Raw genomic sequence first — 25,904 nt, 5'->3', positions numbered from 1 at the left:
TTAAGTCAAGATAAATAAAATGTGTTGCACATTATATGATTTGTTATGAATATAAAATAAGACAGCTCTGTTCCTCTGAGATTTTTATGACATGGTTGAATTTCTCAAAATGGACATGATTAATTTCTAAGAATCATGATATTGTGGCAGGACTCACTGTCAACTTATAACCAAAATCCTCCTTAGACTCCCTTTACCATAATATACATTGTTTAGCTTTTGCTTTACTTTACAAAAAGATTTATATTGAGCCTTCTACACACTAAAATCTTCTTAATATAGATCCCATCTTTTCTACATTGTATGTGATAGATTTTGATGGATTCTCTGGAGCACAGTGGAAATAAATCATATCTACCCAGTGAATACTCACTACATCCCTGATTTATCTTATTTGCAGATGGACTTTTTTTCTGCTCATATTTTAAACAGCCATTTGTAAAAAGGCTCTGTCTTAAGAATTATTTGTTTGGTATTGAAAAACACATAATGTGTGGTCTTATGACTGTATCTATTTCCAAGTGTGTTTCTTGAATAACACTGAAAATTTTTACACACTTTAATTACTATTTCTTCCCATTGGACTCAATGGAATTTTCTAGTTTATACAACTGGTTTTAAAACTACTTTCCGTCACAGTTTGTAATTAGGATGTCAGTGACTGCAAAAGTTCAGATAAAACAAGACGAAATATTCTGGAACTCATGGCTGGGCAAAGTGATGCTAAGCACTAGAACATCTTAGTGTCCCCAAATCCAGCCAGTTTTCAGGGAAACCACAGGCTGTGGGGTTAGAAATTCAGGTTCCTGAGTAGTTGGGAAAAGCATTCCTACTCATTTTAACTTTAGGAATCAAACAGACAACATACAAACTGAATTTTGTGTCTTTAAAACCCACAGTAAAGATATGTAGAACTTGCAGATGTGCAGCTATTTTAAATAATTTTAAGAAAGCTGTTCAAAGTACTGAAACAAATCACTGGTTTCTAATCAACTGCGACCTCTTCAATTCTCAAAGAGTTTCTAAAACTGATTGCTAATGCTTCAACTCTTGCATTTCTAATCTCAGTTACCACCTGTAGATGCTATTTTATTACCACTTTTATTTTCATCCAGCCTTAATTCCTCCGTGTTCATTTTTATTCTTTTTTTTATAACACACAGACACACACACTCCTTAAAATGTATTAATATATCTTGAATTTTATATAACTAAATTCTTCTTCCATTATCCTTTATATTCCCATCTCCTCTTAATTAGTGGTTCCTTATTCTATGACTATTTGGAGGACCTTTAAAAGTCTCTTTTTAATAACAAAGTTTCCTACTTAATTTGTTGTACAACTTTATGGAACAGTGCTGAAAATTAAGACCATAAATGTAAATTTGAGTATGTTATTTAAAATCTGCAGTTAACCAGCAGCTTATTTGAACTCCTTAGCCTTCCTCTAGCATTTTCTTCTTAAAAATTCACTAATTTCTTTTATCCACATTTAGGCTAATCTCAAAAAAGTTTATGGTTTCCCTGTATCTGTCATGCTTTCTTTATATTTATAATAACTCTTGTCTGTACTATCTTAACCAGATAAATACATTTGATATGTTTCACGCACCATGGAGTCTCTCAAGTTTTTCAAGCTCTGTTTTCAGACCTTGTTGAGACCATAATTTGGCAAGAGTAGATTATTCCAGATTTTGGAATTATTTACCGGTTGCCAGAACTCACAGATCACTTTCATAAGGGTGTTTCTCTTTGGGTGGTTGCTTTGGTGATTTGGCAGCTTTGGTTTTTTTGCTGGTTTGTTTTGATAAGGGAAAAACCTATTCTTTAGGAATTATATGTTTTTAATGTATCAGAATCAATCTGCCAAGAATCAGCAAGTTGCCTTGTGAGTGTAGTGACACAGAGGAACATATTTAGAAGGCATATGGCAGAGAAAGCAGGGTGTGCTGCACCCTGGGAGTTCTCTTCCTATTTTCCTACAGTACTTCACCGACTAGAGCACATGCATATGGGGCTCTCTTGAATGTGTATTAATTGAATAAGAGATGATTTCCTAATGATGAATTCTATGCTCATTTAGTTTCTTTCTTGTTTACAAAAATAACACCCTTGAACAGTCAGTATACAGTAATTGCTGGTCTCCCCCAAGAGAATTAAATAACATGCTTTTGTTATTCATTATGCAGTTGTTTTGTGCATGACATACAACTTCCAGCTGAAGTAAAGCAAAGAAAAGGCCAGAAGACATGATATAGGTGTATGTTCTCTCTATATACATAAACATAGAAGATATAAGTAAGATATGACATAACATGGAATAATTGCATATGTTCATGCCCAGCTGCCTGGTGTCTTGTTTTCAAGCTCATTGACACCTGCACACAAGGGCAAAATGCATCTTTTTGTAGGGTCTTCTCTAGTGCAGTTACAAGAAGACCAAATGAGCTGTTTGGGCTGGTGTGTGTTTCAAATGCCAGCAGTGTCTGCAGCATCTCAGGGCTGAGCATGGCCTGCAAGTGCTTTCTGAGGAGCCTGACTAATTAGTGCATGCTGAGCTTCATGCTGCTAGAGCTGAGCTCCTGATACCCAGGCTAAATATAATTCCACAAGAAGCCCTCCAAGGATACAGTAGTGGAGATGTGTATTTTGAAAGGTACAAAATGCAGAGGCAATGCACTGCTTCAGTCTTCTTATTATACCCACTACTTGCACAGACTTTTTGATATCTGTATCTTTGGGAATGCCTCAAAAGCTGCTTTCTACTTCAGTGCTGTGTATGGGTTTCTCCTATTCACTTTAGATCTAAAGAGCAAAATAAAATTATTGTCTCACTGAAAGATCTCTGGGGGTACTGACATCCCACATGCATTCTGCTAAGCTTCCAAAGTTTTTACTGCATTTCGTTCTTATTTTTGGCAATCATATTGGAATTACAGCCTCCTAGGCAGCCATTGTTAGGACTCTTACTTGCTGCCATAATCTGAGTTTCATTGATAAAAAGTGGCTTCAAGGCCAACTTTATATTTAAACCTACTCTGTTCCTTGCATTTTTGTTGATTTGGTATACCAGAGTTTTCAGAGCTTTCCCATGACTCTCTAACAGCATGGTGTCCAGGCTGCTGCCTATAGATTTTAGTTTTCTATTCTTTTTACTTCATTGTCTTTTGAACTGGTATAGCCTACTCATTTAAAAATAATTTGGCTCCTAAATTCCAGTGTTGCAAAGTACCCCTTAGTTTGGTCTCACAAAACACGTCACATTTAATTATTTTTTTTTTCTCTAGCAGGTCAATTATACTTACAGGAATTATTTCAGAAAGTTACTTAAGGCAAAGTCAAGAATAGCCTTTTCTCTTCTATGCTTCAGACCTAGCTCTTGCAAGATGCAATTGTCTCTTACTTTCAAAATTGTCTTTCCAATTTATGCTGTGATATATTTGGTATGATAGCTGCCCTAACAAACTTTGTTAGAGGCTGTTCTAATCTCTGTGAAAACCAATTTCCAAAAAAATTGCAAATGAATGACAGCAACATTTATTAGCACCAGAAAAGAGAACTCTTACCCATTGCCCCAGCAGAAAGCTGTGACAGTGTCAACTGGATCTCTGACTTAGCATAAAACCTTCTAATAGGGACTAATACTGGGAAGAAGATGGTCAAGCTCAAAACAGAAAAAATTTAAGCTGGACTTAAAATTTAGGAAAGTAGACAAGTGTTTAACTCATAAGTTCTTAACATGTTCAAGTGATCCTTGATGCCTTGTGGTGATGCAAATTATCTGTATTTATAATGTATAACTGGAGAGATGAAAAGGTAGTTGAAATAAAGGTCCAGCTCTTTTTGAGTTTGAACTCTGAGAAGGAATGAATATGCAAGTAATTCATGTATGGAGTTAGGAATATCGAGATTTGTTATGGAATTTGCATAAAGCATACTTAATTATTCATAGTGAGCTAAAGAGACATGTGTCACCAAAATTAGGGTAAATATATAAATAAAGAATCATGATTATTTTACTCTGCAGAGAAGGTCTTTCCCTTAACTCTATTTTTAGATTGTTTTTGGTGGGTGTGGGTGTGTGGATTTGGAGGTTTTTTTGTAATGGTGTAAAACCTGTAGAGTTGCTCCTGATTTACACTGGCAAGAAATGTCCAAAGTTGCCATGGTGAGAGAAAAAATGCAAAGCAGTCCTTTGAATTTGCTGTGTAACAACATCAACTATGGGTATTACTCAGCTGCTTTTGCCACATATGAGAATAAATTTACAAAGTTAATACCTTGATTAGTATGACTACCCAGAGCTGCTTCCAGTGACAGATTCTTGCTCTGACTGGTTCATTCAGAGCTCTTCCAAGTGGCTCTCAAGACAATTTTGTCACCCTGTTTAAGATTTCCCTGAACTGCCCACGTCTGGCAAAGCGATCGATAGGAGTTGTTGAAGTGACCTTATGGTTGCCTTGTGTGGAATCAATACAAAATGTCCCTAGGCATCAGAGGGGAGGTCACACAAAACAAATTCATCAAGGCTTCACACCCTCTGTGAGCCCCCTATCACTGCTGTGCCTTTGACCTCTCTAATAAGACATCTAGTCTGAAAGACTAAGGACCTTAGCGGATCTAAGACATCCTCTAGTTTGAAAGCTGTAGCCTCAAAAATTATAACAACCTGAGGATGTTTTCAATTCCGTCTAGGACTTCATTAGATAGAAATTAGAAAGTATTTTTAATTTCCCTGTAAATGTGGTAGAGACCAGGTTGGCAAAAAGATTAAATAATCATGTCTGTTGGGTGTCTTGCAGTTTTTTAACACTGAGTGCTTCGTATGATGGACCTTGATGTTGCTACTGCTGACTTGAATGTGGATTTTGCCATTAATTCCAGTAGGGATTGTCTTGGGTGCTGAGTCAGCGTATGCTTCCTCTACCTCACCTGTGAAACTGGCATGGTAATATTGTACAAACTGGCATGAATGAGATCTCTTCCAGATCATTGCTGTTTGTAAACTAGCAAGTCTGAGCACAAAATGGGATGGGTGAAGAGAATGAAAGAGAGCTCTCCACAACAACACTGAAATATTTTAAAGAGAGATCCTTGATTGCAAAGAGGTAAATACTGACAGTATTCCTAGAGGTTTTTGCTGTATATAGCTTCTTGAAAGGGATTATTCCACAGTAAGTTTTGTGATTGGTTTTAGTGGTTTTTTTGTTATTGTTGTTGTTTTTTTCTGTCCTGGCATTCTGAATTTTCCCAGGATTATGATAATGTCCTCTAGGCCTGAGTTGCAACACAGGTGCCTTGCCATCTTCACTGGCACCAGCCCATCTCCATGCTATACCCTTTAGGCAACAATACTCTTTCTGTAGAGGATAATGCAGCTCTATAAAAACACTCCCAACGCAGCAAAACTGGAGCATTCAGACTTGGTGATTGCTGCTGAACAGAAACATCTCTCAGTGAAATTTCTACCTTTTACATCTGGAAACAGAGGCAGAATCCCAGGTAAAGCAAATATTGATTCCATGAAACATAACAGGTTTCTGCAGTCTGCTTTCAGGCTGAATCTTACACAAACATCATGAAGGAGCTTTAGACACAGAGTGACATAATCTTGGTGCACATTTTTTGCTGTCTTTTGAGCATTTTACTATCCTTACCCTATACAATCACTCATTCTTCCTTGCCCTGCCTTCCTGTCAAAGGATATGAATGCTGCAGATATTTCTTAGCTAAGTGCCAATGTAGCTGAAACTAAGGAATTAAAAAAATTGCTGTCTATATAGCTGTTAAACTAATTTATTCCACTACCTTGAAGGAAATAGGGCAGCTTTTTGTGGTGATTTCATGATTTGATAAGAGGACTTCAGTTCTCAATCCATCGTAATTCTCAGTGCCTGACACTTTGTATTTTGTTCCAGTCCCCACTGAGTTGCTTCCAACTGTCTGCAATCAGATCACTTGGGGATGTTTTGTACAACCTTTTACTTGCCTTTTTTTTTTAAATCTGTAATTCAATTTCGTATTAAAAGACATTCCTCAGTATACACTTAAGTTCTGCTGATCTCAAACTACACAAAATATTTTTGTTTAAAGATACAGCAAGTCCTTGACTCATAAAATACTGCCTGGATCAAGAACTGGGGTAAGGTCTCACCTGTAGTATCTTTAACCCTGTGGAGATGCATGTAGTGAGTTACAGAATGAAAACATATGAGCTCCAAATTCTATAGTCCTACAGAATTATGTAGACCAAGAAGAGATTATTATTTGCCCCTCCCATTTGCTCTTCTCTTACAGTTAAGTGAAAGTCATGCTTGTATCAAGTGTTACTTGTTTCCTGAGCAACTTATTGAAGTAATTTTCTGTACAATACTGAGAAATTAATATTTTTTAAGGGCCAAGAGCAATATAACTGGAAAGTCTTACAAAGTTTGCTTTATTGTCTGCCAATACATTTACCGGTCTGGATTCTTTTAGATACACAGTGGTTGAAGCTGATGTGAATCCCAGAAAATTGGGGCTATGAAAAAGTGAATTCCATTGCCCATGAAAAGCAGAATCAAGACACTTGCATGAATATTTTTTTCTGTGTTTGTGATGTAACAGGTATCTTTATGCTGACATGCTGATTACTAATGGGATGGTGTATGGTGACACACTAGATCTGAAAACCTACAGTGAAAGTCAAGAGACCAAGATAAAGTATATTGAAACCTTGTTCAGGAAATGTCTACAACAGTTGACTATATTGTGTTGTCCTTCACATGAATTTATAGCTTTAAAGGATTTGGAAATTGAAATCATCAAAATAGTTTATTATAAAAATCCTTCCGTTAATTCAATAATTAAATGTTATCTGATACATAGAAACAACTTTCATCTGCATATTTCTGATACTGCTGCATCTTATCCAAATGCTAAAAAATTCAGGAAACATCACTTTGACAACACAACAGCCTGTTCAGGTGCAATGAAAAGAATTTTTTTTTTTTTTTTGAAGTGGGAATTTGCACTTGTTAGTCACACCATTTTTGATACAGGGCTACAGTTCTTGGGCTACCATCTCTTCTGTCCCTACCGACTTGAGTGACTGGATCTCTTGAGAACCTATCGTGAAACTCTTACTCCATCTGAGAGTTTATTTTGCATAACGAACACATTTACAGCAACCCATTTGAAAACCTTTTAGACTTCTTAGTATATGGACTAGGATATTACTTGTGGTGATAGGAAAATAATCTATAGACAAGGGTTCAGAAGATGAGTAAGTATGATGTTACTTTATTGCCAATTTATTTCATAGTATCACATGCAGCTCAGCAAGGGCTGTGCGCCATTATTTAAGAATATTTCACTTTTGAGGGGTATTTTTTTCCGTCTTGAAAGCTAAGAATCAAAATACTTTGCAACTGTCATTTAAAATAGGACCATCTTTGCTGGTTTCTCTGTGAGATTACGGTACTTGTAGTCTAATTGAGATATTTTTAGAACCAGAAGGACCCAGCTGGGAACCAGGTTGTTTGCCCATTGTAAGACACCCAAAATCTTAGCAATCCTTAAACATGTCACATGAACAGTTCTGCATTTTGCCAATACTGGTGTTCACACCAGTTATTTCCTCCACTTTTCAATCAAACACACAGACACAAGTGAGAACAAGAGGGAAACAATTTATTTGACAAGTTGCTTAAAATAAATGGGAGATTTTGAAGGTGATAAGAAATTTTAACAGGCAGAGATAGACCACAACCCCATAGTCAGAGAAAAAGTGGTATTATCAATAGTGTATAGCAAAGCATGAACCCATTTGTAAAAGGAAGTGTTGTATGACTTTGCACACTGTCAATATATAATGATGAAACCCCTAGCCCATAGGCTTGTCTGGGCACACAGAGACTGCAGTGTTGCTAAGACAATGTTACTGCTATAGACACATCTAGATAGTGGTGTATTTACAGCTAGCAAAAATAATGAGTTATGCAGATCAACCCAAACTTGGCTCAATGGAACCTTTTAACTTCCAAAACCCAAGGATATACATTAATTTTCCACACATAATGCACCATGATATCCACATATATTGAATTTGTTAGATATGTTCAATTGCTTTTTGCTAGGATAGCCAGACAGAGTAGGTTTCACTACACATGGCACAGGGGTACTCTGGGCCTGGAACAAGTCTTCTCTGACTACCAGTGCACACACCAGATCAGAGATATTTTGGCATTGCTTGAATGCTTCTTAATATGAAAATCAAAAATCTTGTCATTCCAGCACAAAATATGACCAGCCTTCAGCATCGGGCTCATATTGATATCTGGTCATATTCAGGTGTGGCAAATGACACGTTTCTGTGGTGTTAATGGCAATTAATAGCAGACACTCAGAAACAGCTCAGGAGTGTCAGATGTGCCACCAAGTTAGCACTTGCAGGTGAATTTCACAGTGCAGGATTAAAGTGTTTTATCTTGAGACCTCCTGGTCTTATCATATGATTGCAGAAAGAGAAAAAAAGAAGTGCCTATTATACATCTAAAGCCAAATGATTCACTGCACAGCATATCCACCATCTTCCTTTCAGGGCTATACTTCAAGAGGTTTGGCAGTGAAACAGCCTGGCTGTGTGAGAACAGAAACCTCCGCTGGTGAGCAGGGAGAGTGGCTCTGTAAAATCAGCCACGGAAAGAAAAGCTGAAAAATGGGGTGGGGGCCGTGGGTGTTTTGATTTTAAAAATGCTTAAACGTTCTTTAACTTAGTTGTTTGGGGTTTTTTTTCTATTGAATACATACATGAGAAATTTACAGGAGAAATTTATCACCCACACGGTCTTGTCTGTTTCAGCAGGAAAAGTGTGTTTTCCCACTCTGTGCAATTCCAATTCTTACAATTGGGAAAAGGTAATGAAAACGCCTTGACGAATTGCCCCCAGCCCCCTAAAGGATGGCTGTTTTGTTTCTGGGAGGAAAACCCGAGCAGCTACTTACTTGAGCCGAAAGGCACAGCGTGGCGGTGTGAGGCACTGGCAGTGCGGGAGAGGGGCACGGTTTGTTCCCCCGGAGCGGTGCCGGGTGCCGGCTGGCAGGACGGGACGGGACGGGAGCGGGGGAGGCCGGGGGCCGCCCTGGCCCCGCTCCAGCGGCAGGTGCATGCCGCGGGGCTTCCCCGCTCCGGCCGAGGTAGCTGTCGGTCTCTGTTAAATGGCTGCCTGCTTTTCGGGGCTGCCGACTGCTTCACGGTTTGGCTGCTTGAGGCTTTTTTTTTTGTTTTTTTTTTTTTTTTTTTTTTTTTTTTTTTTTTGGCAGCTCTCCCCCTCCACCCCGCCGCTTCCCTAGGTGAGGCTTCATCCCACTGCCTCGCCGTCCGCCCCCACCTCAGCCCTTCCTCCCCGAGCCCTTCCCGGGGAGCCGCCGCCGCCTCTTCCCTCCGAGCATCCCCCCGGCCCCGCACCCCTCCTGGCTCTCCTGCTCCCGGGCCAGGGTGCGCCTGGATGTGGGCTGGGGCCGGCCCGGCCCGGCCGTGCGAGGCGAATCGCGGCTTTCCCGGGGAGCGGGAGGCGGTGGCCGGTCCGGGGGCGGCGGGGCAGGGCAGGGCAGGAGCTCCGGAGCGCCTCAGCCCGCGCCGGGCACCGCGCCGTGCCGGGGAGCGAGCGGCTCTCCAGCCCGCCTCGATCTCCGTGCAACACCTTCACCCTTGTCCCTCCCCCCACCACCCGCCGGGGTTTTTTTTAATTATTATTTTTTCCTTTTCCTTTTTTTTTTTTTTTTTTTTTTTTCCGCTCCTCCACTCTCCTGCAGCGAGTTAAATATTTCTTTTGTTAATTGACGCCCAAAGTGTTCCCAATCCCTTCCCCGCGTCGCCCGGGCCGACCGAGGACGTGTGCACGCCCAGATCCGCTCGGTGAAGCAGCACAGATCCGCGGGGCCGAGCGGGTATGTGCGTGAGGAGGAGGAGGAGGTGGTGTAAAAGGAGCGACGGGCACCAAGCAGATTTGAGAGGAATAATTTAACTCCGGTGTTTGTTGTTTTTCATGGGTTTGTTTTTTGCCTTCTCTCTCTCCTATCTATCTCGTTTTCTGCTCAGGATTTAAATGTCACTCAAAGCATCCCCAGATCAGCTTTCCGCTCGTCGCCGGTTTCTTCCGAGGCATTAATTGGATCACGCGCTGCATTTGAAGAGCCTGGGTGTTTTACCCGCTAAGGTAAGTGGGTTTATGCACCTACGTGGGGTCTGGATGGTCACTGAAATCCTTTCAGGGTGGTGTTTTTCTTCCCTTAGCCCCCTCCCCCAGCTCCGTGGCCAGGTTCCGTTCTACCTGAAGAACTCGCATCCCTGGGTTAAACATCGGTCGATGTAGGGAAAACGCGCCGGGGGCAGCGGGGTCGCGGGTGCTCCTCAGGCACCAGCCAGTGACCAGAGGGAGCCGGCGGTCGCAGCCGGCGACCCCCTCAGCTCCCAGAGCCTGTGCTCCGGGAATAGCGCCTGGCATCACAGTAAGGAAAGAAACAGCCTAATCCCCTCTTACAAGAAACTATTCGTCATCATTTTTTTTTCCTCCGTGAGAAATATTGTAGGCGCTCATCTCCCTCCTCCCCCACCGCCCGCCCCCGTTGCCAGCGCCGGCTCCTTTGCCCGCACCTCTCCTCGCTTCAGGCGGTTCTTTCCAGGGACTAAAAAGTTAAGCTGCCCCCTCTCTCCCCCCACCTGCCCCCATACGTACGCAGTGCATTCGCCTTTTTAACTATTCTCCCTGTGCCTAATCCGAGTCCGTACAGCCCCCCCAACGCTTAAACTAGGTTGCAAAGCCGCTGTACCCTGCAACTCCTAAAACTTCTCTTCTGACTGTGATTTATATTCTATAATAACAAAAAGGACAACAAAAATATACTGGATCCTCCTTGTGGATTACTTTTTCTTTCTTTCTCTTTTTTTTTTTTTTTTTTTTTTTTTTTTTTAATAATGCATTTCCTTCTTCCCCTTAATTTTTTTTTTCAAGGAAATTTGCTCCATCTCCAGCAGCAACCACTGCTCCTTTTGATGTTGTGGTACGCCGTGCGCATGCGCTTCACATTAGAATTACTGCACTGGCCAGAATAAGTTGGATCTCTTCTTCTCTTCACTGAAACCCTAAATCATATCAAAAGCTAAAGGGATGCTGAGAGTCCGGAAAAAGGGTTACTTTGGGATTTGGTCATTCCCTTTGATAATAGCTGCGGTGTGTGCACAGAGGTAAGTGATTAAGGCATCGCTTTTCCTTTACTTTGAATTGCAGCGCATGCTGCTGCTGAGAGAAATGTACAGCTGGGGGCTGAGAAATCAGAAATAATACAGTATTATTCTTTCTTTTTTCTTTAGTGTCAATGACCCTAGTAATATGTCACTGGTGAAAGAGACCGTGGATAGACTGCTGAAGGGCTATGATATTCGCTTGAGGCCAGATTTTGGAGGTAATTTGACTGCTTTTGCATAAGAGAGGTTGCATATCCGGGCTGGGTGCGTTGTGTATGGGGGCGGTTTCAAACGTCTTGTGGGTGCTGTTGCTTTGGGGGGTGTGTGTGTTGCCATTTCCTGTAGCTGATCCAAAGTTAAGCCCATTGTTTCTCAATTTTCTTAGCAAAGGATGCTCTTAATGCCATCACTTAAATCACTTGTATATTCGTAATCGGTCCCTCATTGTGTGTGTGTGTGTGAGATGATACTTTACCAACCTGTAATTAAATCCTGGTTTAACTGGTTTCATCGAGACGCAAACCTCTCTTAAGTTCACCCAACGTTTGTTCCTTTCAGCCTAATGTGCCTGTGATCACAGTTACTATTTTCGAGTACAAGACGTGCCGTTAACTGATACAAAAATGTCATTAACCCCCTGCGTGCTCCTACTTCGAACTAGTTTGTTTATTTCGGACGTGCTCTCTGTGGGTGGCCCTTTCCCCCCCCCATCCCTCTCCCGGGGCTGGGTGCTGCCGCTCCCGGGGCGCGGGGCTGAGCGTGCCGCGGAGGGGCGCGGAGCGGGCGCGCCGGTGCCGCACGTGTGCGCTGTTACATAAAGCACCGCCACGGCCCGGGCAGCGTGCGGCCCCGCTCCGGACCCCGCTGTGGGGGAAAGACGGGGGGAGCGCTTCATGCCTCCCTCCTGACTTTCTGGTTGTGTTCAAACGTCGTTTCATGTTCGCCCTGCTAACTCTGGTAAGAACGAGTTAAGTTCTTCGAGATCACATTGCGGACCATCTTGTTGGTTTGCAGGTCCCCCAGTGGCTGTGGGCATGAACATAGACATTGCCAGTATAGATATGGTCTCGGAAGTCAATATGGTGAGTACTTCGGGTTCGGGGCCGCTTGCTCTCTGAGGGGGTGGCTGCCGCTCCCCCCGCCCCTGCCAAGGCGGAGCGGTGCCCGCGGGCGTGCGGGGACCCGGCGCGGCCTCCTGCCCCGGGGAGGCGCCGGGGCGGGGCACACCGGCTGCTGGGGGGTCGGGGGCGGCCTTCCCCCGCTGCCGGCGGCTGCTCCCGGGCGGGGAGCGGCGGTTCGAGCGGGGCTGCGCGGGGCCGCTCCTGCGGCAGCTCCGGGGGCGCGCCCGCCCTCAGCGCCTTCCAGCGAGCAACGGCGCCCCCTGCCGGCCGCGCGCGCGCACCGCACCCGCGCCCCGCGCAGCCGCCGCGCCTCGGCCTCAGCCCCGGCCGTGCCCTTCGTGCGTGCCTTGCTGGAAAATAACAGCGAGCAGTGCTTCCCGTGTCTCAGCCGTGCACTTCCCAAGAAAAACAAAAAAAGAGGGGTTTGCTTCTGTGTGTGTGTTCAAAACTTATGTTTTGTTTTTTTTTTTTCCCTAGCCTGACATTTTTTTTGGGTGGTGATGAAAGAGTCAATGATTTTAGAAGTTTAATTTTTCCGAGATGTTTGTCTCTCTTATTTAGAACTGACTGTCCTCAAATACTGAACTTGTTCAGAATGTAGTAATTTGACGTGTTTCTTTCTGTGTTTCACTTACATCCCCTGACAGACTAATGAGGTGTGGAGAAAATTGGACAAGTCTGATTCATACTTTAGAAAGAGCTGTTCTTGACTTAGATGAAACTTTACTAACATTCAGTTTTATTATTTGGAAATGTTTGGGGTCCAGTTTTAAACTTTCTATCTTAATTTGCGTGTTAATTGGTTAAGCACATGGAATTTGGCCTAACACTCATAGGGGCTTATAAAGAACAACAAAAGACAGTAAAAGATAGTAGCACATGATACAAAAGTGATGCAAAATAAATGTGATTTTGTCAAGTATTCTTGAAGAGGTGTCAAGTGACCATCTTTTAAATGCAAGTGTGATTTTAGGTTTATTGCTGTAGCTGTAACCATGCATTTGAAAATAACACTTGGAAAGTTATCAGTTGTTTTAAGATCATTATACTACTAAAATATTTAATTCCTCAGTGTCATGTTTGGGTTCTCAGAGATGTTGCACTGGATGATTTGGAAAACATTTGTTCTCAAACTGAATGACTTGTCTGATGTACGGGAGTTTTTTTCAGAATGTAAAATAAAGCCCTTGGCCTAATTCGAGGATAACATTACAGGTTATTTTACTGTGGGACAGGGAGGTGTTGGTGACCGTGTGCTTGATGCTGCTCTTTTTCAAGATACCAGTGAACCTGAATAATTTCACCTTCTGAAACATTATTCTGGGAAATTTCTAAGTGGCTCAAAGAGGCTCCCAAACTTTGTATCACTAAACTTGTTATCTAGTGTTCTACCTCCGGGAGCTTTAAGTGCAGAGGAAGAAAAGTACACTGTATTTTAGACCACTTGTTTTTCATGAAGAGAACTGTGGGTAGGGGAAACAGGGACATAGAGTTATTTCTTAGCCAGCCCTGAGCAGTGAGGGAAGGATGAGGGTTTCTTGTTGGGGCTGCAGTCTACCAGGTCAGTGTTGTATCCTCCCATCCCTTCAGAACTGGAAAGTTCATGTGAAAAAATTGTTAAAAATCTTCTGATTATTTTCTTTGCTTCTTTAAATGGTTTCTAGACATTTGGTCTCCAATTAAAGGTGATGGCATATCAGAATACTGTGATCTGATACTTACAGCCTAACTGTATAAAGCAGTATTATTTTTAGTATTCTGTAGTCAGTTTATTGTGTTTCTATAATGAAATGTTTGACCTTTCTGAAAAAAAGTCTTTTCAGACTATCTGCAGATCTCAGAGGAGGAACTGTATATACAATTTTGTCCTACTAATTTGCCTAAAGCATTTAAGCTCTGGGCTTATTTTACTCTAAGAAGCCACCTATTTCTTAAACCCAGGCAATCATGTTACATAATTTTTTTTCACTTACAGTTTCATTAGAGACACCAAACCAAGATTATAATCTGCTTAATTGCAAAATGTAACACTTGACTTTACAATGGTCTGTATAACATAGCAAGTCCTAATATACCCTGAATATAACTTGAAATATGTGAGGAGAGAGACATACAAGGAAACAACAAAATAAGTATGCAAGGCCTTGGCTTTTTTGCTTGGACATTCACCAGAATCTGGAGTAGAAACCAGGAGGAACACCATGGAATGCCATGATGCAAAGCCTTCTGAGATAATAAGAGCCACAGAAAGAACCTTTTGGATTTATGGCCCTGTTTTGTTCTAAGCATGGCCTTGCTGTAGCTTTGTCTGTAGTCATGGCAAACACTACTGACTTTAGATAAAGGCAGATCATTGCCTGGACTCCTGTACTAACATTATTGGGGTCAAACCTATGCCTTGGGAGAAAGGCTAAATAATCATAGTTATTCATCTTGAGATAATTTCTATTAATTTTAATGTTTATTTATTTTAAAATTACATTTCTTTCTCAGTCTTGATATATTGCATCTACCATATAAACCTGTGCCACCCTGCAGGGAGAATGTTTCTGTCACTCCAGTGTCATGAAGTAAATCATGAAGTTTTCATTTTGTTGAACAGGATAATTTAGACTTGCTCTTATAGAAAGTAAAAGTATGTTAAGGATATTTAAGAATATTATTGTTGACTTGGAGTTCTTAGGGGTGATAAGTACTTGCATCATAAAGAACTCAGATTGTATAAGGCTTTACAGGTGCCTTATAATTATTTCTTTTATGCAACAGAGCTGAAACTGTAAGCTGTTTACCTTGGGCAGTCAGCAACTTGAACTAGAATTTGTCTGAGTTTACAGAAATGGTTTCAAAGTACTGGCACTTGTGAAAACAATTTGTTCTAGCTCTGGGGAATGCCTTGAATGAACATGAGAAACTTGTGAGAACTTCAAGTGTTTGTGGTTATCAACAAATATCATGACTATTTTGACTAATTTCTTTGTATTCTGCAAAGAAAAAATCTGCAGCAGGTATTTTATGTGATACAGGAATGATGATGGCTAATTCCACTCAGCAGCAGGTCCTGCAATATTGTTGAGTGTATCCTTTATTGTAGTTATACTGCAGATTTCCTTAGGGATTCTCTTATTCAGGTAACAATGGAGAACAAAGATGGAGATCTGTGAAGGCTACTTAAATGGTTTTCCTGGGCTAATGAATTTGATATTATGTAAGATTAGCTATGGTGCAGTGAGTCTAATGCAATGTTCACATTTCCACATTTTCCTCTCAGTTAGTTTTTGGAATAGACACCTTGAAAATGTAGCAATGAAGACTATTCTCCATTCTAATTTTCTCCCTTTTTCTCCCAACTATTCCCTCATGAACTCTTTGTAAAAACTGTTACAGGTTCATTAAGAAGTACAGAAATAAATTTTCTTCCCTAGACATGCCTGAAGATTCTGTGTAATATGTTCTGCATTTGGTCTATATAGATAAGACATGAGGATTTCTATGGATAATGTTGATCATGTGTTAGTTTTCAATGTCTTGGCTTATTCCCTATTAAATAGGTCAACATTTCCCTCCTTTCCCCTCTTGGTCTGTGGCTATTCTTGGATTCTAGTACAGAATGTCTTGAAAAGAGAGAGAAATATTCTGTAGCTACAGATTTTACTCAGGAAATATATGCTTGTTGAAGTTGGGTTGTATAATTGTCCTGGGGTGGCTGCATGGTCCAGTGTCACTATTGTCTGGGTTTTTTTTTTTGTCTAGATAAAAGTATAATTAAATATAACTATTCACACTGTGGGTGATCGGGGTCTGCAGAGAGGAATCTGAAGTGTTTATTTAATTCCCAGTGTTTGCTTGCCCAGTGTGCAGGTTTTGGCACATGGAGTCAGTAGTGCGTGTGCAGTTAGAGATGATATATTGGTTTGTCTTAGTGGGGCCATTACTGTTGATTGAGAGCATAATCCTTCCATCAAGTGGGAGTTGGAGAAACAAAGGAGCTGTTACCATCTATCAGGGAAAGGTTTATTTCTTAGTGTGTGCCAAGTTTTACATAGCAGAGCCTAATAGCTTCAAAGCTCTAAAAAAAAGCTTTTTATTTTTTCTAATATTATATTTCACTTCTGTATTTCAGTAATGCCCAAGTTGCACAAAACAATAAGTATAATTCTCATAGATCAGAATATTCTCAGAAATGTGCAGGCATAGCTGTAATTTGCTGGTAGACCTCAGATTTTGAGTTGCTCTTGATAATGGAAGCCCACTATTGGCTTACTTAAAATCTCTCCTTTTTCTTGAGGTATTTTCAGTAGGGGACATTAACAAAGCTCAGGGTTTAGATTATGAAATAGATTTAAATAATGAAAACAACAGGAGCTGTGTTGCTGCCTCTCAAATAGCAGCAATTATCTTTATGTGTGTAAAGGGAATTGATGGCCTGTGATATAAAAACAAATGGGGATTAAGTGGTAAGAAAATAGAGTGGAGCTGTTCCAAACCCCAACACTTCATGGAAAAGTCCTGAGAGAGAAAAATGAAAAGAGGAAAATTTGTCTTATATACACTGGTGCAGAAAGAGATGAGGAAAATGGTCATGGAAATGGTTTCTGTCAGCAATATCTTCTCATTTTAGTCCTTCCTCGTTGTTTATGTTGCTGCATGTATTCTGTAGAGAAAAAAAAGGAGAGAACAGGGCTGAAAATGCATTAAAAATGAAATATTGGAATATTGAGAAGGTGCTGCTTTGCTAAATACTTCTGCTGCCAGAAACAGTTGGTTTTATTAGTTTCTCTGTGTCATAAATGCATATGTTTCTTCACATAAAACTGCATTTCTCAGCAGACAGTTTGAATTTGGCTCTTGTCAAATTATTGTGCTTATGCATTACTGACTCATACTGAAATGTGTCTACAGAGACTTCTGTGAATGCAGAGCAGGTGATGTACATCTTGGAAGTGAGAACTTCTTTTTACTGAAAAACCTTGTTTCACCTTTTCCTTCAGTTACTGTCTGGAATAACATCACAGGACATTTTTGAACTGAACTAAATTACATTAGTATGGGTTTCCATTTTTGGTTACTACATGCCTCTAATTCAGGAATTTTCCTTTCTTAGCTTAAAGGCACGTGAAAATAAATAAGAGCTCCTATGTCTAAATAAAATATTATTCTTGAGGACAAAATAAGTCTGCCTATTGATACTCCACATTTTGAAGTTTTCAAAATTGAAGTTTTTCTGCTGGTTTTGCTTGAATATATGTAGCCACAGCATGAAAATATTAATCTAGAACATATATGCAGGAATATAGCAAGTTTGTAACTGCTTTTACAAGATAGTTCACAAGTAATAAATTTTTACATATATTTAGATATATATTATGTGCGTCTATGTTCTACATCTCTAGAAGGGTGACGTAATTCTCACTTTTCTTTAAGGTCAATATAAATTGTTTGTTAATTGGATTGCACTTTCAGGGTGCCACAGTGTTGCACGACTTTAATCAGTAGAAAAATCTTCTTGTTTGGTTGGTGGTGATGTGGTTGGTGATTTTTCAAAGTGATCACTGCCTTCTGCAGACCAGGGGATGGTTGTTAGTAATTTAAAGAGATTGCCTTGGAGGTGATTTGTAGTACTGAATTGTTGTATTCAACAAGAATTGTTGTCTTCTGGGAGTTTTTTGGGTTTTTTTTGTGTTTTCCTTTAAGAAAGCCTTGATCTATAAATATTGAAGTGTTTTGGCTCTTGCCACAGAAGAAAAGATAAATTTATCTTTAATGTATTTTATGGGCAGTGTCTTGGTGCTAATGCGTGGGAATGAACATGAAGTGCACTTGTTAGCTCCTGCTATGGGCTGCTTTATTTCATAACTCCTCTATTGAAAATCACATAAAATCTTTATAGATGAGCTGTGTAGTAGAATAAAAGATTTTTATGTTGTACTCTAGAAACTTGTTACAAGTTTAAGCTGTTCCAATGGTTGTATTTGTGTTCCTTAGTGACTCCAAAGTCTGTCAGTGCATCATGACTAAATCCTTATTATTCCTCCCTCCCTTTTTTATCCTCATACATCATGCAACCTTCTGCAAAGTTTATAATAGAACCTTTAGTATTCAATCATGTTGAAGTACAGTCTTGTATAGTAATATATTTTTTTTTCCAGAAGTAATCCAGATTCCTAGTAGACTTCAGTGGTTAATGCTGTAGTTCTCAGATAGTGCTTGTAAGAATAAAGTAAGCAAGGGTCAGTGCCCTCCTTTCAAAGGATGGTGCTCATCCACAAGGTCATTTTTGTAAGTCTCCTTTTAAGACATGGAAGATGGCATGTCTTGTTTGTCTTTAGAGATGATAACTTCAGAAACAGTCAAATGTCTGGAGTTACTAAAACTGAAAAATATGCTACTAGAGAGGATACAATCTGTCTGTACCTGAGTATAATTACGTATGAATTGTAGGCAATTCATTAACAAATGTTGTCAGTTGTGGGTTTGCAAAAAGAAAACTTGGACAGAATCAGCCTTTGTGCTCTACTGTAATTTCCCTAACTGAGCTTCTACAGGGATTCCCACCCTGCTCCCATTTCTTGACAGAGATGCTATGTACAGTGGATGGGTAACAGCCAGGACAGCACAAGCCCTGGAGGAACAGTGACATAGGGGCATATTTACAGTTTCAGTCTTGCCTGACCGAGGGCCAGTGAAGTAGCAGTGCTCTCACTTCACAGCTTTTCCCTACAAAAATCTTTGCATGCAAATTTTCTGGCTAAGTATTTTCAAATTAGTTGAACAATGCAAAGATCCTCCCAAGACTTGGAATCACACCAACTGCATGTGACATTTTTGTATGAGTTTTTCAAATAAGGGTGTAATTAATTCCCAGTAAAAACTAGAAGTTCTGTTCTAAATAAGAAAGCATTTAATATTCAGGAAATTGGCGTATATGCAACTGAATACAGAATATATAGATCATATTCAATATAGTTTATCACAGGTCAGATAAAGCATTGAGAGTGTGACCTCTTCCCCTGTCCCCAGACTTAAGGAACAGGGGTTCTGTGCTATTTCTGTCTATATTGAGCTCCTTTTTGCATATCTCCATCAAAGTTGAGGTCTATTAATTTTTTTTTCTGTGAATACTGACAGAGGGATTCTCTTGTTAGTTTTCAAGTAATAATTTAACTGTGTGGGGAGACAAGCAACCCTTCTGAGAGATGCATTTTGCAACTCAAGTGTGTGCTGTTATAGTAAATGTGTCACTTCTGAGTCTTTCCACTGATTTTTCTTGTGTACAAACCACTGATTGTGCTGAAAGACAAACTCAACTTTATAAATTTTGAACAAGTGGAAAAAGATTATAGCAAGCTTGGCCTTGAACAGGAGCAATATATTAAATCACCCTAATGAGAGCCTTACTCAAAAAATTCAGCTATTTGAATGGGAAAGTCCTTGTTCCAGTGTCTGCTCTCTGGACTGTTTCTTCTTTCATGAACAGGCATTTCTATTAACCAAACAACTCTGCAACAAAGGATTAAACCCCAGAATTTTCCTTCACAATTGGATGTCCTCATCACTGCTTGGGACTGTCTCTTTCCATGGCCAGGTTTTGCATCCCTTGCTGCAGAGCAGCCTGGCTGCAGGGACCTCCACTCTAGATGGATTGTTAGCCCTGGTTCTTGGGAGTGGGAGAGTTCAGGTGTCAGGGGACCAGAAAAACAGGCCTTGCGTGTCCTGAATTACCCTGTGAAAGGCTGACAACACATCCTTTGCCTTCTCTGTCACTGGAAATGCTTTTGAACCAGAGTAGCCATGATTTTCTGTTACTAGGCATTACCTAAGCACACTGGTTTTGTCTATATTTGCATGAGAATTAAATATTATAACCTGTCTGAATGGGATTCAGTAGGAGCAGCATGCTTGCTCACCTGGAGCACTGCCTTCCTGAGCAGAGGTGCAGTGCAGATCTTTGTGAACTGCAAAATAAATCATCAAAATGGCAGAAACTGGTGAGTGTAATATTTTTCAGAGATTAGTCGCCACAACTCTTTCCTTGAACAGTTGGTTTGGGCAAAAGACCCTAATGTGCAAAATGCTCCAAGAGTTGTTTATTTTTAGATATAACCCTTGGAGAGAAGTTATTAGGTGTAGAGTTAGGTAAAGGTCATGCTAAGCTCAACTGAGATGAGAAGGTCTTCCAGAAATGCGTGTGGATATTCATATATTTGGGATGGCTCAGAATGGGGACTTGTGATTTATATTTCAGAAGTCTTCCTCATTCTATTTCTTGCGTTACATAGAGCTGTGAAGTAGCCAGAAGTTCCTATTGCTTTCAAAGAACTGAAGGCATCTATTTCTCAGTGAGAACCAGCTATTAAAATGTATTAATTAAGTACTGGAATAGATTCTGAAGCCTTTCTAATAACCATTCACTACCGTGGATGCAGAAGCCTTTGGAAAATCTGATCCTAATTTCTATTGTAAATTGATTTAATTTTTTTTGCCCATGGAAGTTTGAATTGTTTTTTTAATAATTGGAAGAGATTCTTGAGATTCTTGGAAGAGGATTGATTTAATTTTTTTTGCCCATGGAAGTTTGAATTGTTTTTTTTAATAATTGGAAGAGATTCTTTCTTCTTGACTGAATAAAATTAGTGTTCAGACTTTTAAAATTTTCTGTATAGACCTTTAAAAATGAATATTGTTTAAAAAAGGAGACACATTACTGCAACCACACTGAAAGTAGTGAAATACTGTTAATTACTTTTGGTCAGTAAGGGTGAATGTGTTGTCATTTGCATAACAGTTCTCACCCAATAGTCCAGAAATTGTTATGGTCTACTGTCTAATCCTTATTTGTTTCTTTTATAAGTGTATTTTTGAGTTAATAGTCCTGCAGTTCCAAAGAATTTATAGAGCACTATGGGAGTTTTTTTCCTCTCCAAAGGACTGGTGACCCAATAGACTCTGCTGGCTCTCTCAGGTGTGTCAGAATAAGTGTTAATCCGTGCTTGACAAGATGTGCACCAAAGGAGGCATAAAATTTAAGTGGAAAAAAGTAGTTTGAAGGTTCAGTAGATTGAATTCCTAAATGAAATAATTTAGGAGTGTAACTGTTCCATTGTTCCTTATTAGGAAATGATTTATCATTTTAGATAATATATAGGGAAGAAGGAAAAAGGATTAAACAAATATGCATGTCATTTACACATGAAAAGGAGCATTTTTTCTACTAATTCCATCATTGTTTCTTCAGTCATGTAGGTCCAGAAATGACCAAAGAAGCACTTTTAATCAGCCTGAAATCTTCCTTAAACTTATGTGACTGTTCAATGTGTTTTATGTCCAATTGCTCTTTTTCACTGACATTTTGCATTGTGAAATACTTGTAGGAAGTCCATCCAGAATTAACAATGTAATGTTTGTATCTTGTAGCAAATGCTGCCTTACGTTGCTTAAAAGAAAATGCTCAACAGCCACAATAAATAGGAAAATGAGGTTAAATTACTCACTTTTCTTAATTTTGTAAGAAGCCTTTTCAAAGGTGTGGGAGCATTTCCTGAATAATGTGTAGCTGAGACCTTTCATATTGAGTTTCAGCTAAAAATGTATTATTATAGCTGACATATAAATCCTCAAAAAATAGATTTGTAATGGAAATGCCAGGGAGCCCTTAAGTATAATCATTCCTGTTAGTGTAAATGCCTGGAAATAAATACAGTTTTGCATTAATCTACTATTATGTGACACAAGTGACCAGTTACAGAGAAATCTAAAATAATTCTAGTTAGCCTGCTGCATTCAAATCTGCTGTTAAAAGTACCCACCTCTGTGCATAGGCTCTGCAGAATGCTTTTGTGAGCTCAGGTCCCACGTGAGCCTTGTTTTCAAGTCTTAAGATGTGTAAATGTGATGCTGATTTTTCCATAGAGGCTATTTCTGCATGGGTTTCACAGATTTGTGGGCACTTGAGTGACTTGCAATGCAATACAAGATGATTCTTATAATGTCTCAGCCACTAAGTGTAGATGGGAGTGGGTAATAGTCTCCAAAAATCTTGCTGTGCAATAGGTGCTCTTCTGAGGTGAGTAGATGTTACTGGTGGTTTTAATTGGCTGGAAAGTCATAAATAAAACCTTGCTGGCAGTTTTGAATTAAGGATATTTAAAACCCAATTAGTCCAGTCATAGGAAGAGTACACTTTTTTTACTCTTGGTCTTGACTTTGTGCTATAACCAAATGCATTTCTGAGGCAGCATTAGGAGCTTCATGTGGCTCCTACTGGGGCCAAACTTTGCCTCTTGTTAAATGGGAGACATCACTTGACATCAGAATCTTTCTGGTATTGTTTTTTTCCTTTCAGTTAAATGAATAAAAATGAACTTTTTAAAATTGTAGAATCATCTTGGGTTAAGCTAGATGGTAGTGCAAATTCTAAAGAGTAGGATTAAATTTTGGTTAATTTTTTAATTGCATTGATTTTTTGTTAATGCAAAGGTGTATGAACTTTTGATACAGCATATGGGAGTTTAGGATAGTTATCTATGTTCCAATAATATGCTGGCTGGATAACAGTTTTATTGATGAAGGCAGCAATTACTTTGTAAAGATTGAGAATATGAGATTTCAATCAATATTGCTGCTTTTGGATATGTAAAGGGCTTGTTTTAATCAATGTTGGTTTTAATCAAGTTGTTTTATTATGGAAGTATTTTGTATTTTATGTAACTTAAATTACCTCTTGAGTTAAACTTTTTGAAAACAAAGGATGCGTATATGTGTTTTCTTGTTGAGTAATTTTACAAGCTGAAATGCCATCATGGAGTTCTTTGTATTCCACTTTAACTGGAGTGCAAACCTTTCCTGGTCATAGCTGATCTGTTCCTCTACTGCTTGGTCTTGTTCTTCCTGTTTGTTCATTAATTTCTGCCAGTTTGGCCTGGCTCTGCAGTGCCTGTGTCTGCCTCGTCCCCTTGTATGTGTGTGTAAGAGATCCCAGGGATCACATACCCGCGTCTCTTATTTCATTCTGGCTGATGGAGTAAAATGGTTGAGCATCAGTGTGAGCACTTTTACAAACAAACCCAGTGGAGTTGTAGTGTGTAAATGTCTGACCATCAGTCATCTCTGTGCTCTAGAGACTTACCTGCTGTCTTCCATTCGGGTGGCTACAGAAGAGACAGAGCCAGACTCTCCTTGAAGATGCCCAGGGAAAAGGCGAGAGCCAGCAGTCGTAGCTTTCTTCAAGGGAATTTGTGGTCTCAGGTCCCACCACTGCCTGACTCCCCTCGCTGTGAAAATCCTTTGTGCTTCAGACACTTGAAACAAGGCCTTGAGGGGACTGATCTGACTTTGCAGTAAACCTGGTTCTGAACAGATGAGGAGGATCTCTGGAAGTTATCCACTGTCATGAGCTCCTCAAATAGCACAGGCATGTTATTAACTGCAAAATTCCCCTCTTGGTTTTAATGATCTACCTGGCACTGCCCTTAGATCCTGGCTCTGGCTGCAGCAGTAATGACAACCCAAAATGGAACTTCTGGGTGTTCTGCCCTCACATCCTCCTTTGGTGAGGACTCACACCCAGAAGACAGAAGCATATGTTTGGGGTTAGGCTTGGAAGTGTTTTGCTGATGATCCTTTGGATCATCCTGACCGCAGAGTGGAGATGGATGTGGGGGGAGTTTTCTGTTGTTACCAATGGCAGTGTCACAAACAGGATTATGTCTGGAGTTGTTCGTAGCAGATTAGACAACCATCAAGACAGAAAATCTGTTTTCCAGCAAATATTTCAAGTGATAAAGAACCTTAGGAGAAAAAGATAAAATGTGATATATAGGCAGAGTTGTTTCTATGCAGAATATTTTTTCAAAATTTCCCTGGAGGGATCCGCTGTTCTCTGAGCATCCAAGAAGTTCATTGTGCTTCTGATCAGCTTCCCACACATTCTCACCCACACTACTTTGCTGTGTCATCTTAATGTCATTTTTAAATACTAACAAAAGTATTTTGTTTATAATGCAGAAATAAAAATCTTGAGAGGGGAAAGAATGCCTTTTGCATGCTATTTTAGCAGATCAAAGCTGACTCATGAGTAGCAAATATGAAGTAATTAATGTATTTAAAATTCACAATTCCTGAGTTGCAAATTTAAGCAGTGTTTTGATTGTAGTCATCAGATTACATAGACTTTTTAAAATATGCTTAGTATTATTTTTAGAAAGTTTACCTTGCTGCAGAGTATTACATTTAGAATATAGAGGAGTACAGCAATTTGTAAAGCTACGTATGAGTGGTGTTTTAAATAATCAACTGTGCTGGATTAAGTAGTGTCCAGGTACATTGGAGGCCAAGTGGGAAGATGGAAAACCAGTCTTTCTCTGGGGAAAAAAGTGCAGTTATTTAATTTGGTTGGCATGGGAAGTTTTAACCTTTGTTATTTACTGCTTTTGTGAGGTCCTGAACTTCCCAGGAACATGTTGCTGACACCATTGCAGGCAGTTGCTCCTGCATGATTTTATTTGCACCAAAATAAAAATTTTCAGAATTAGTTAATTTCCACCATGTAAAACCTTGGAACTGCAAGGTGAAACATTAGTTCTTGAGAGGCCAGTAAAACTTCAACCAGTTTCTTCTGGGAAAAAAGGAAGAAGGTGTTGCTTTGGAAGTGAGAGCTTTGTCTTGCTGGTCCAATGACACACATGTCTTAAAGAATAGAAAAATAATGCAGTTGCACATGGAATAATTGACAATAGATGAATAGCAGTGGAAGAAAAATTATTTGTCTAACTATATCACATATTATCAGTAGAAGAATTGCTTAAGACTTAATTCAATTTTTGTAAAACTTGACTTCAGCTTTTAACTTTTGCTTGAGAGTACTGTGGCTTCCTCTTGTATCAGTAAGACTTTTCAAACTATGGGTTATGAAAAGCTGCAGTTTCTTTTTATTTTGCAGTAGCAGCCACCAAGCTGTGGTAATGACCCTTTTGTAAAAAATGACAAAGAACTCTTGCTTGAAGGAGATGAACTGCAATTTTTGTCTCAAGTGGGAACTAATAATCCAGCTCCCAAGCTATCTGAAAAATTCCCCAAAAGATTAATTTTTAAGTGTGTCTAAAAGCTTCTACAAAAAGCAAGAGAAACATTGTGGGGCTGTCACTAAATGCAGTATTTTATGATAAACTTTTTTCTGAAGCTCACTGCTGAGAAAAGCATTTCTAGAACCGGTGGTAGTGTAGTACAGATTGCAAACTTTCCACTCTGGAAAGATCTCCTAGAGAGGCCAAATTTTATCTCACCTGGGGTTTTTTTTCTGTATTTAAAAGCGAACAAACCAAAACAACAAATTCAGGAAAAAAAGCCCATGCAACACTTACTTTTCAGAAACCTTAGAACACAGCTAAGTCTACAATTTACAACAGTAAAATGGCTGGAGTTGTATATTTTTATGGGCAGAATTTTACTGGAGTGTGTTAGTTTATTTTTTTCCTCTGTCTCTGCTTGTGTAGCTGTACTCCTGATATTAAGATAACTTGAGTCTTAGATGAATTGTCACAAAAAGCATTGGTGTGATGGAG

At 39.7% G+C, this 25,904-nt stretch overlaps 1 protein-coding gene across 3 annotated transcripts in view; it reads left to right on the top strand.

Moving 5' to 3' along the window:
• Nucleotides 1-10,090: 10,090 nt before the first annotated feature.
• Nucleotides 10,091-25,904, top strand: part of GABRB2 (gamma-aminobutyric acid type A receptor subunit beta2) — a 138,043-nt gene continuing 122,229 nt past the window's right edge. Inside the window, exons 1-4 of one of the 3 annotated variants that reach the window (XM_041397670.1) lie at nucleotides 10,091-10,199; nucleotides 10,995-11,227; nucleotides 11,354-11,445; nucleotides 12,242-12,309. In XM_041397670.1, coding sequence (XP_041253604.1) covers nucleotides 11,151-11,227; nucleotides 11,354-11,445; nucleotides 12,242-12,309 — 237 coding nt within the window. In that variant the 5' untranslated portion in view covers nucleotides 10,091-10,199; nucleotides 10,995-11,150. Of the gene's footprint in view, nucleotides 10,200-10,992; nucleotides 11,228-11,353; nucleotides 11,446-12,241; nucleotides 12,310-25,904 lie in introns of those variants that run through there. The other 2 variants (XM_041397671.1, XM_041397672.1) reach the window with 2 other exon arrangements.

Source organism: Onychostruthus taczanowskii, unplaced genomic scaffold (assembly GCF_017590055.1).
Source record: "Onychostruthus taczanowskii isolate IOZ18803 unplaced genomic scaffold, ASM1759005v1 scaffold14, whole genome shotgun sequence".
Classification (NCBI taxonomy): domain Eukaryota; kingdom Metazoa; phylum Chordata; class Aves; order Passeriformes; family Passeridae; genus Onychostruthus; species Onychostruthus taczanowskii.
This window is presented reverse-complemented; position numbering and strand designations above follow the sequence as displayed.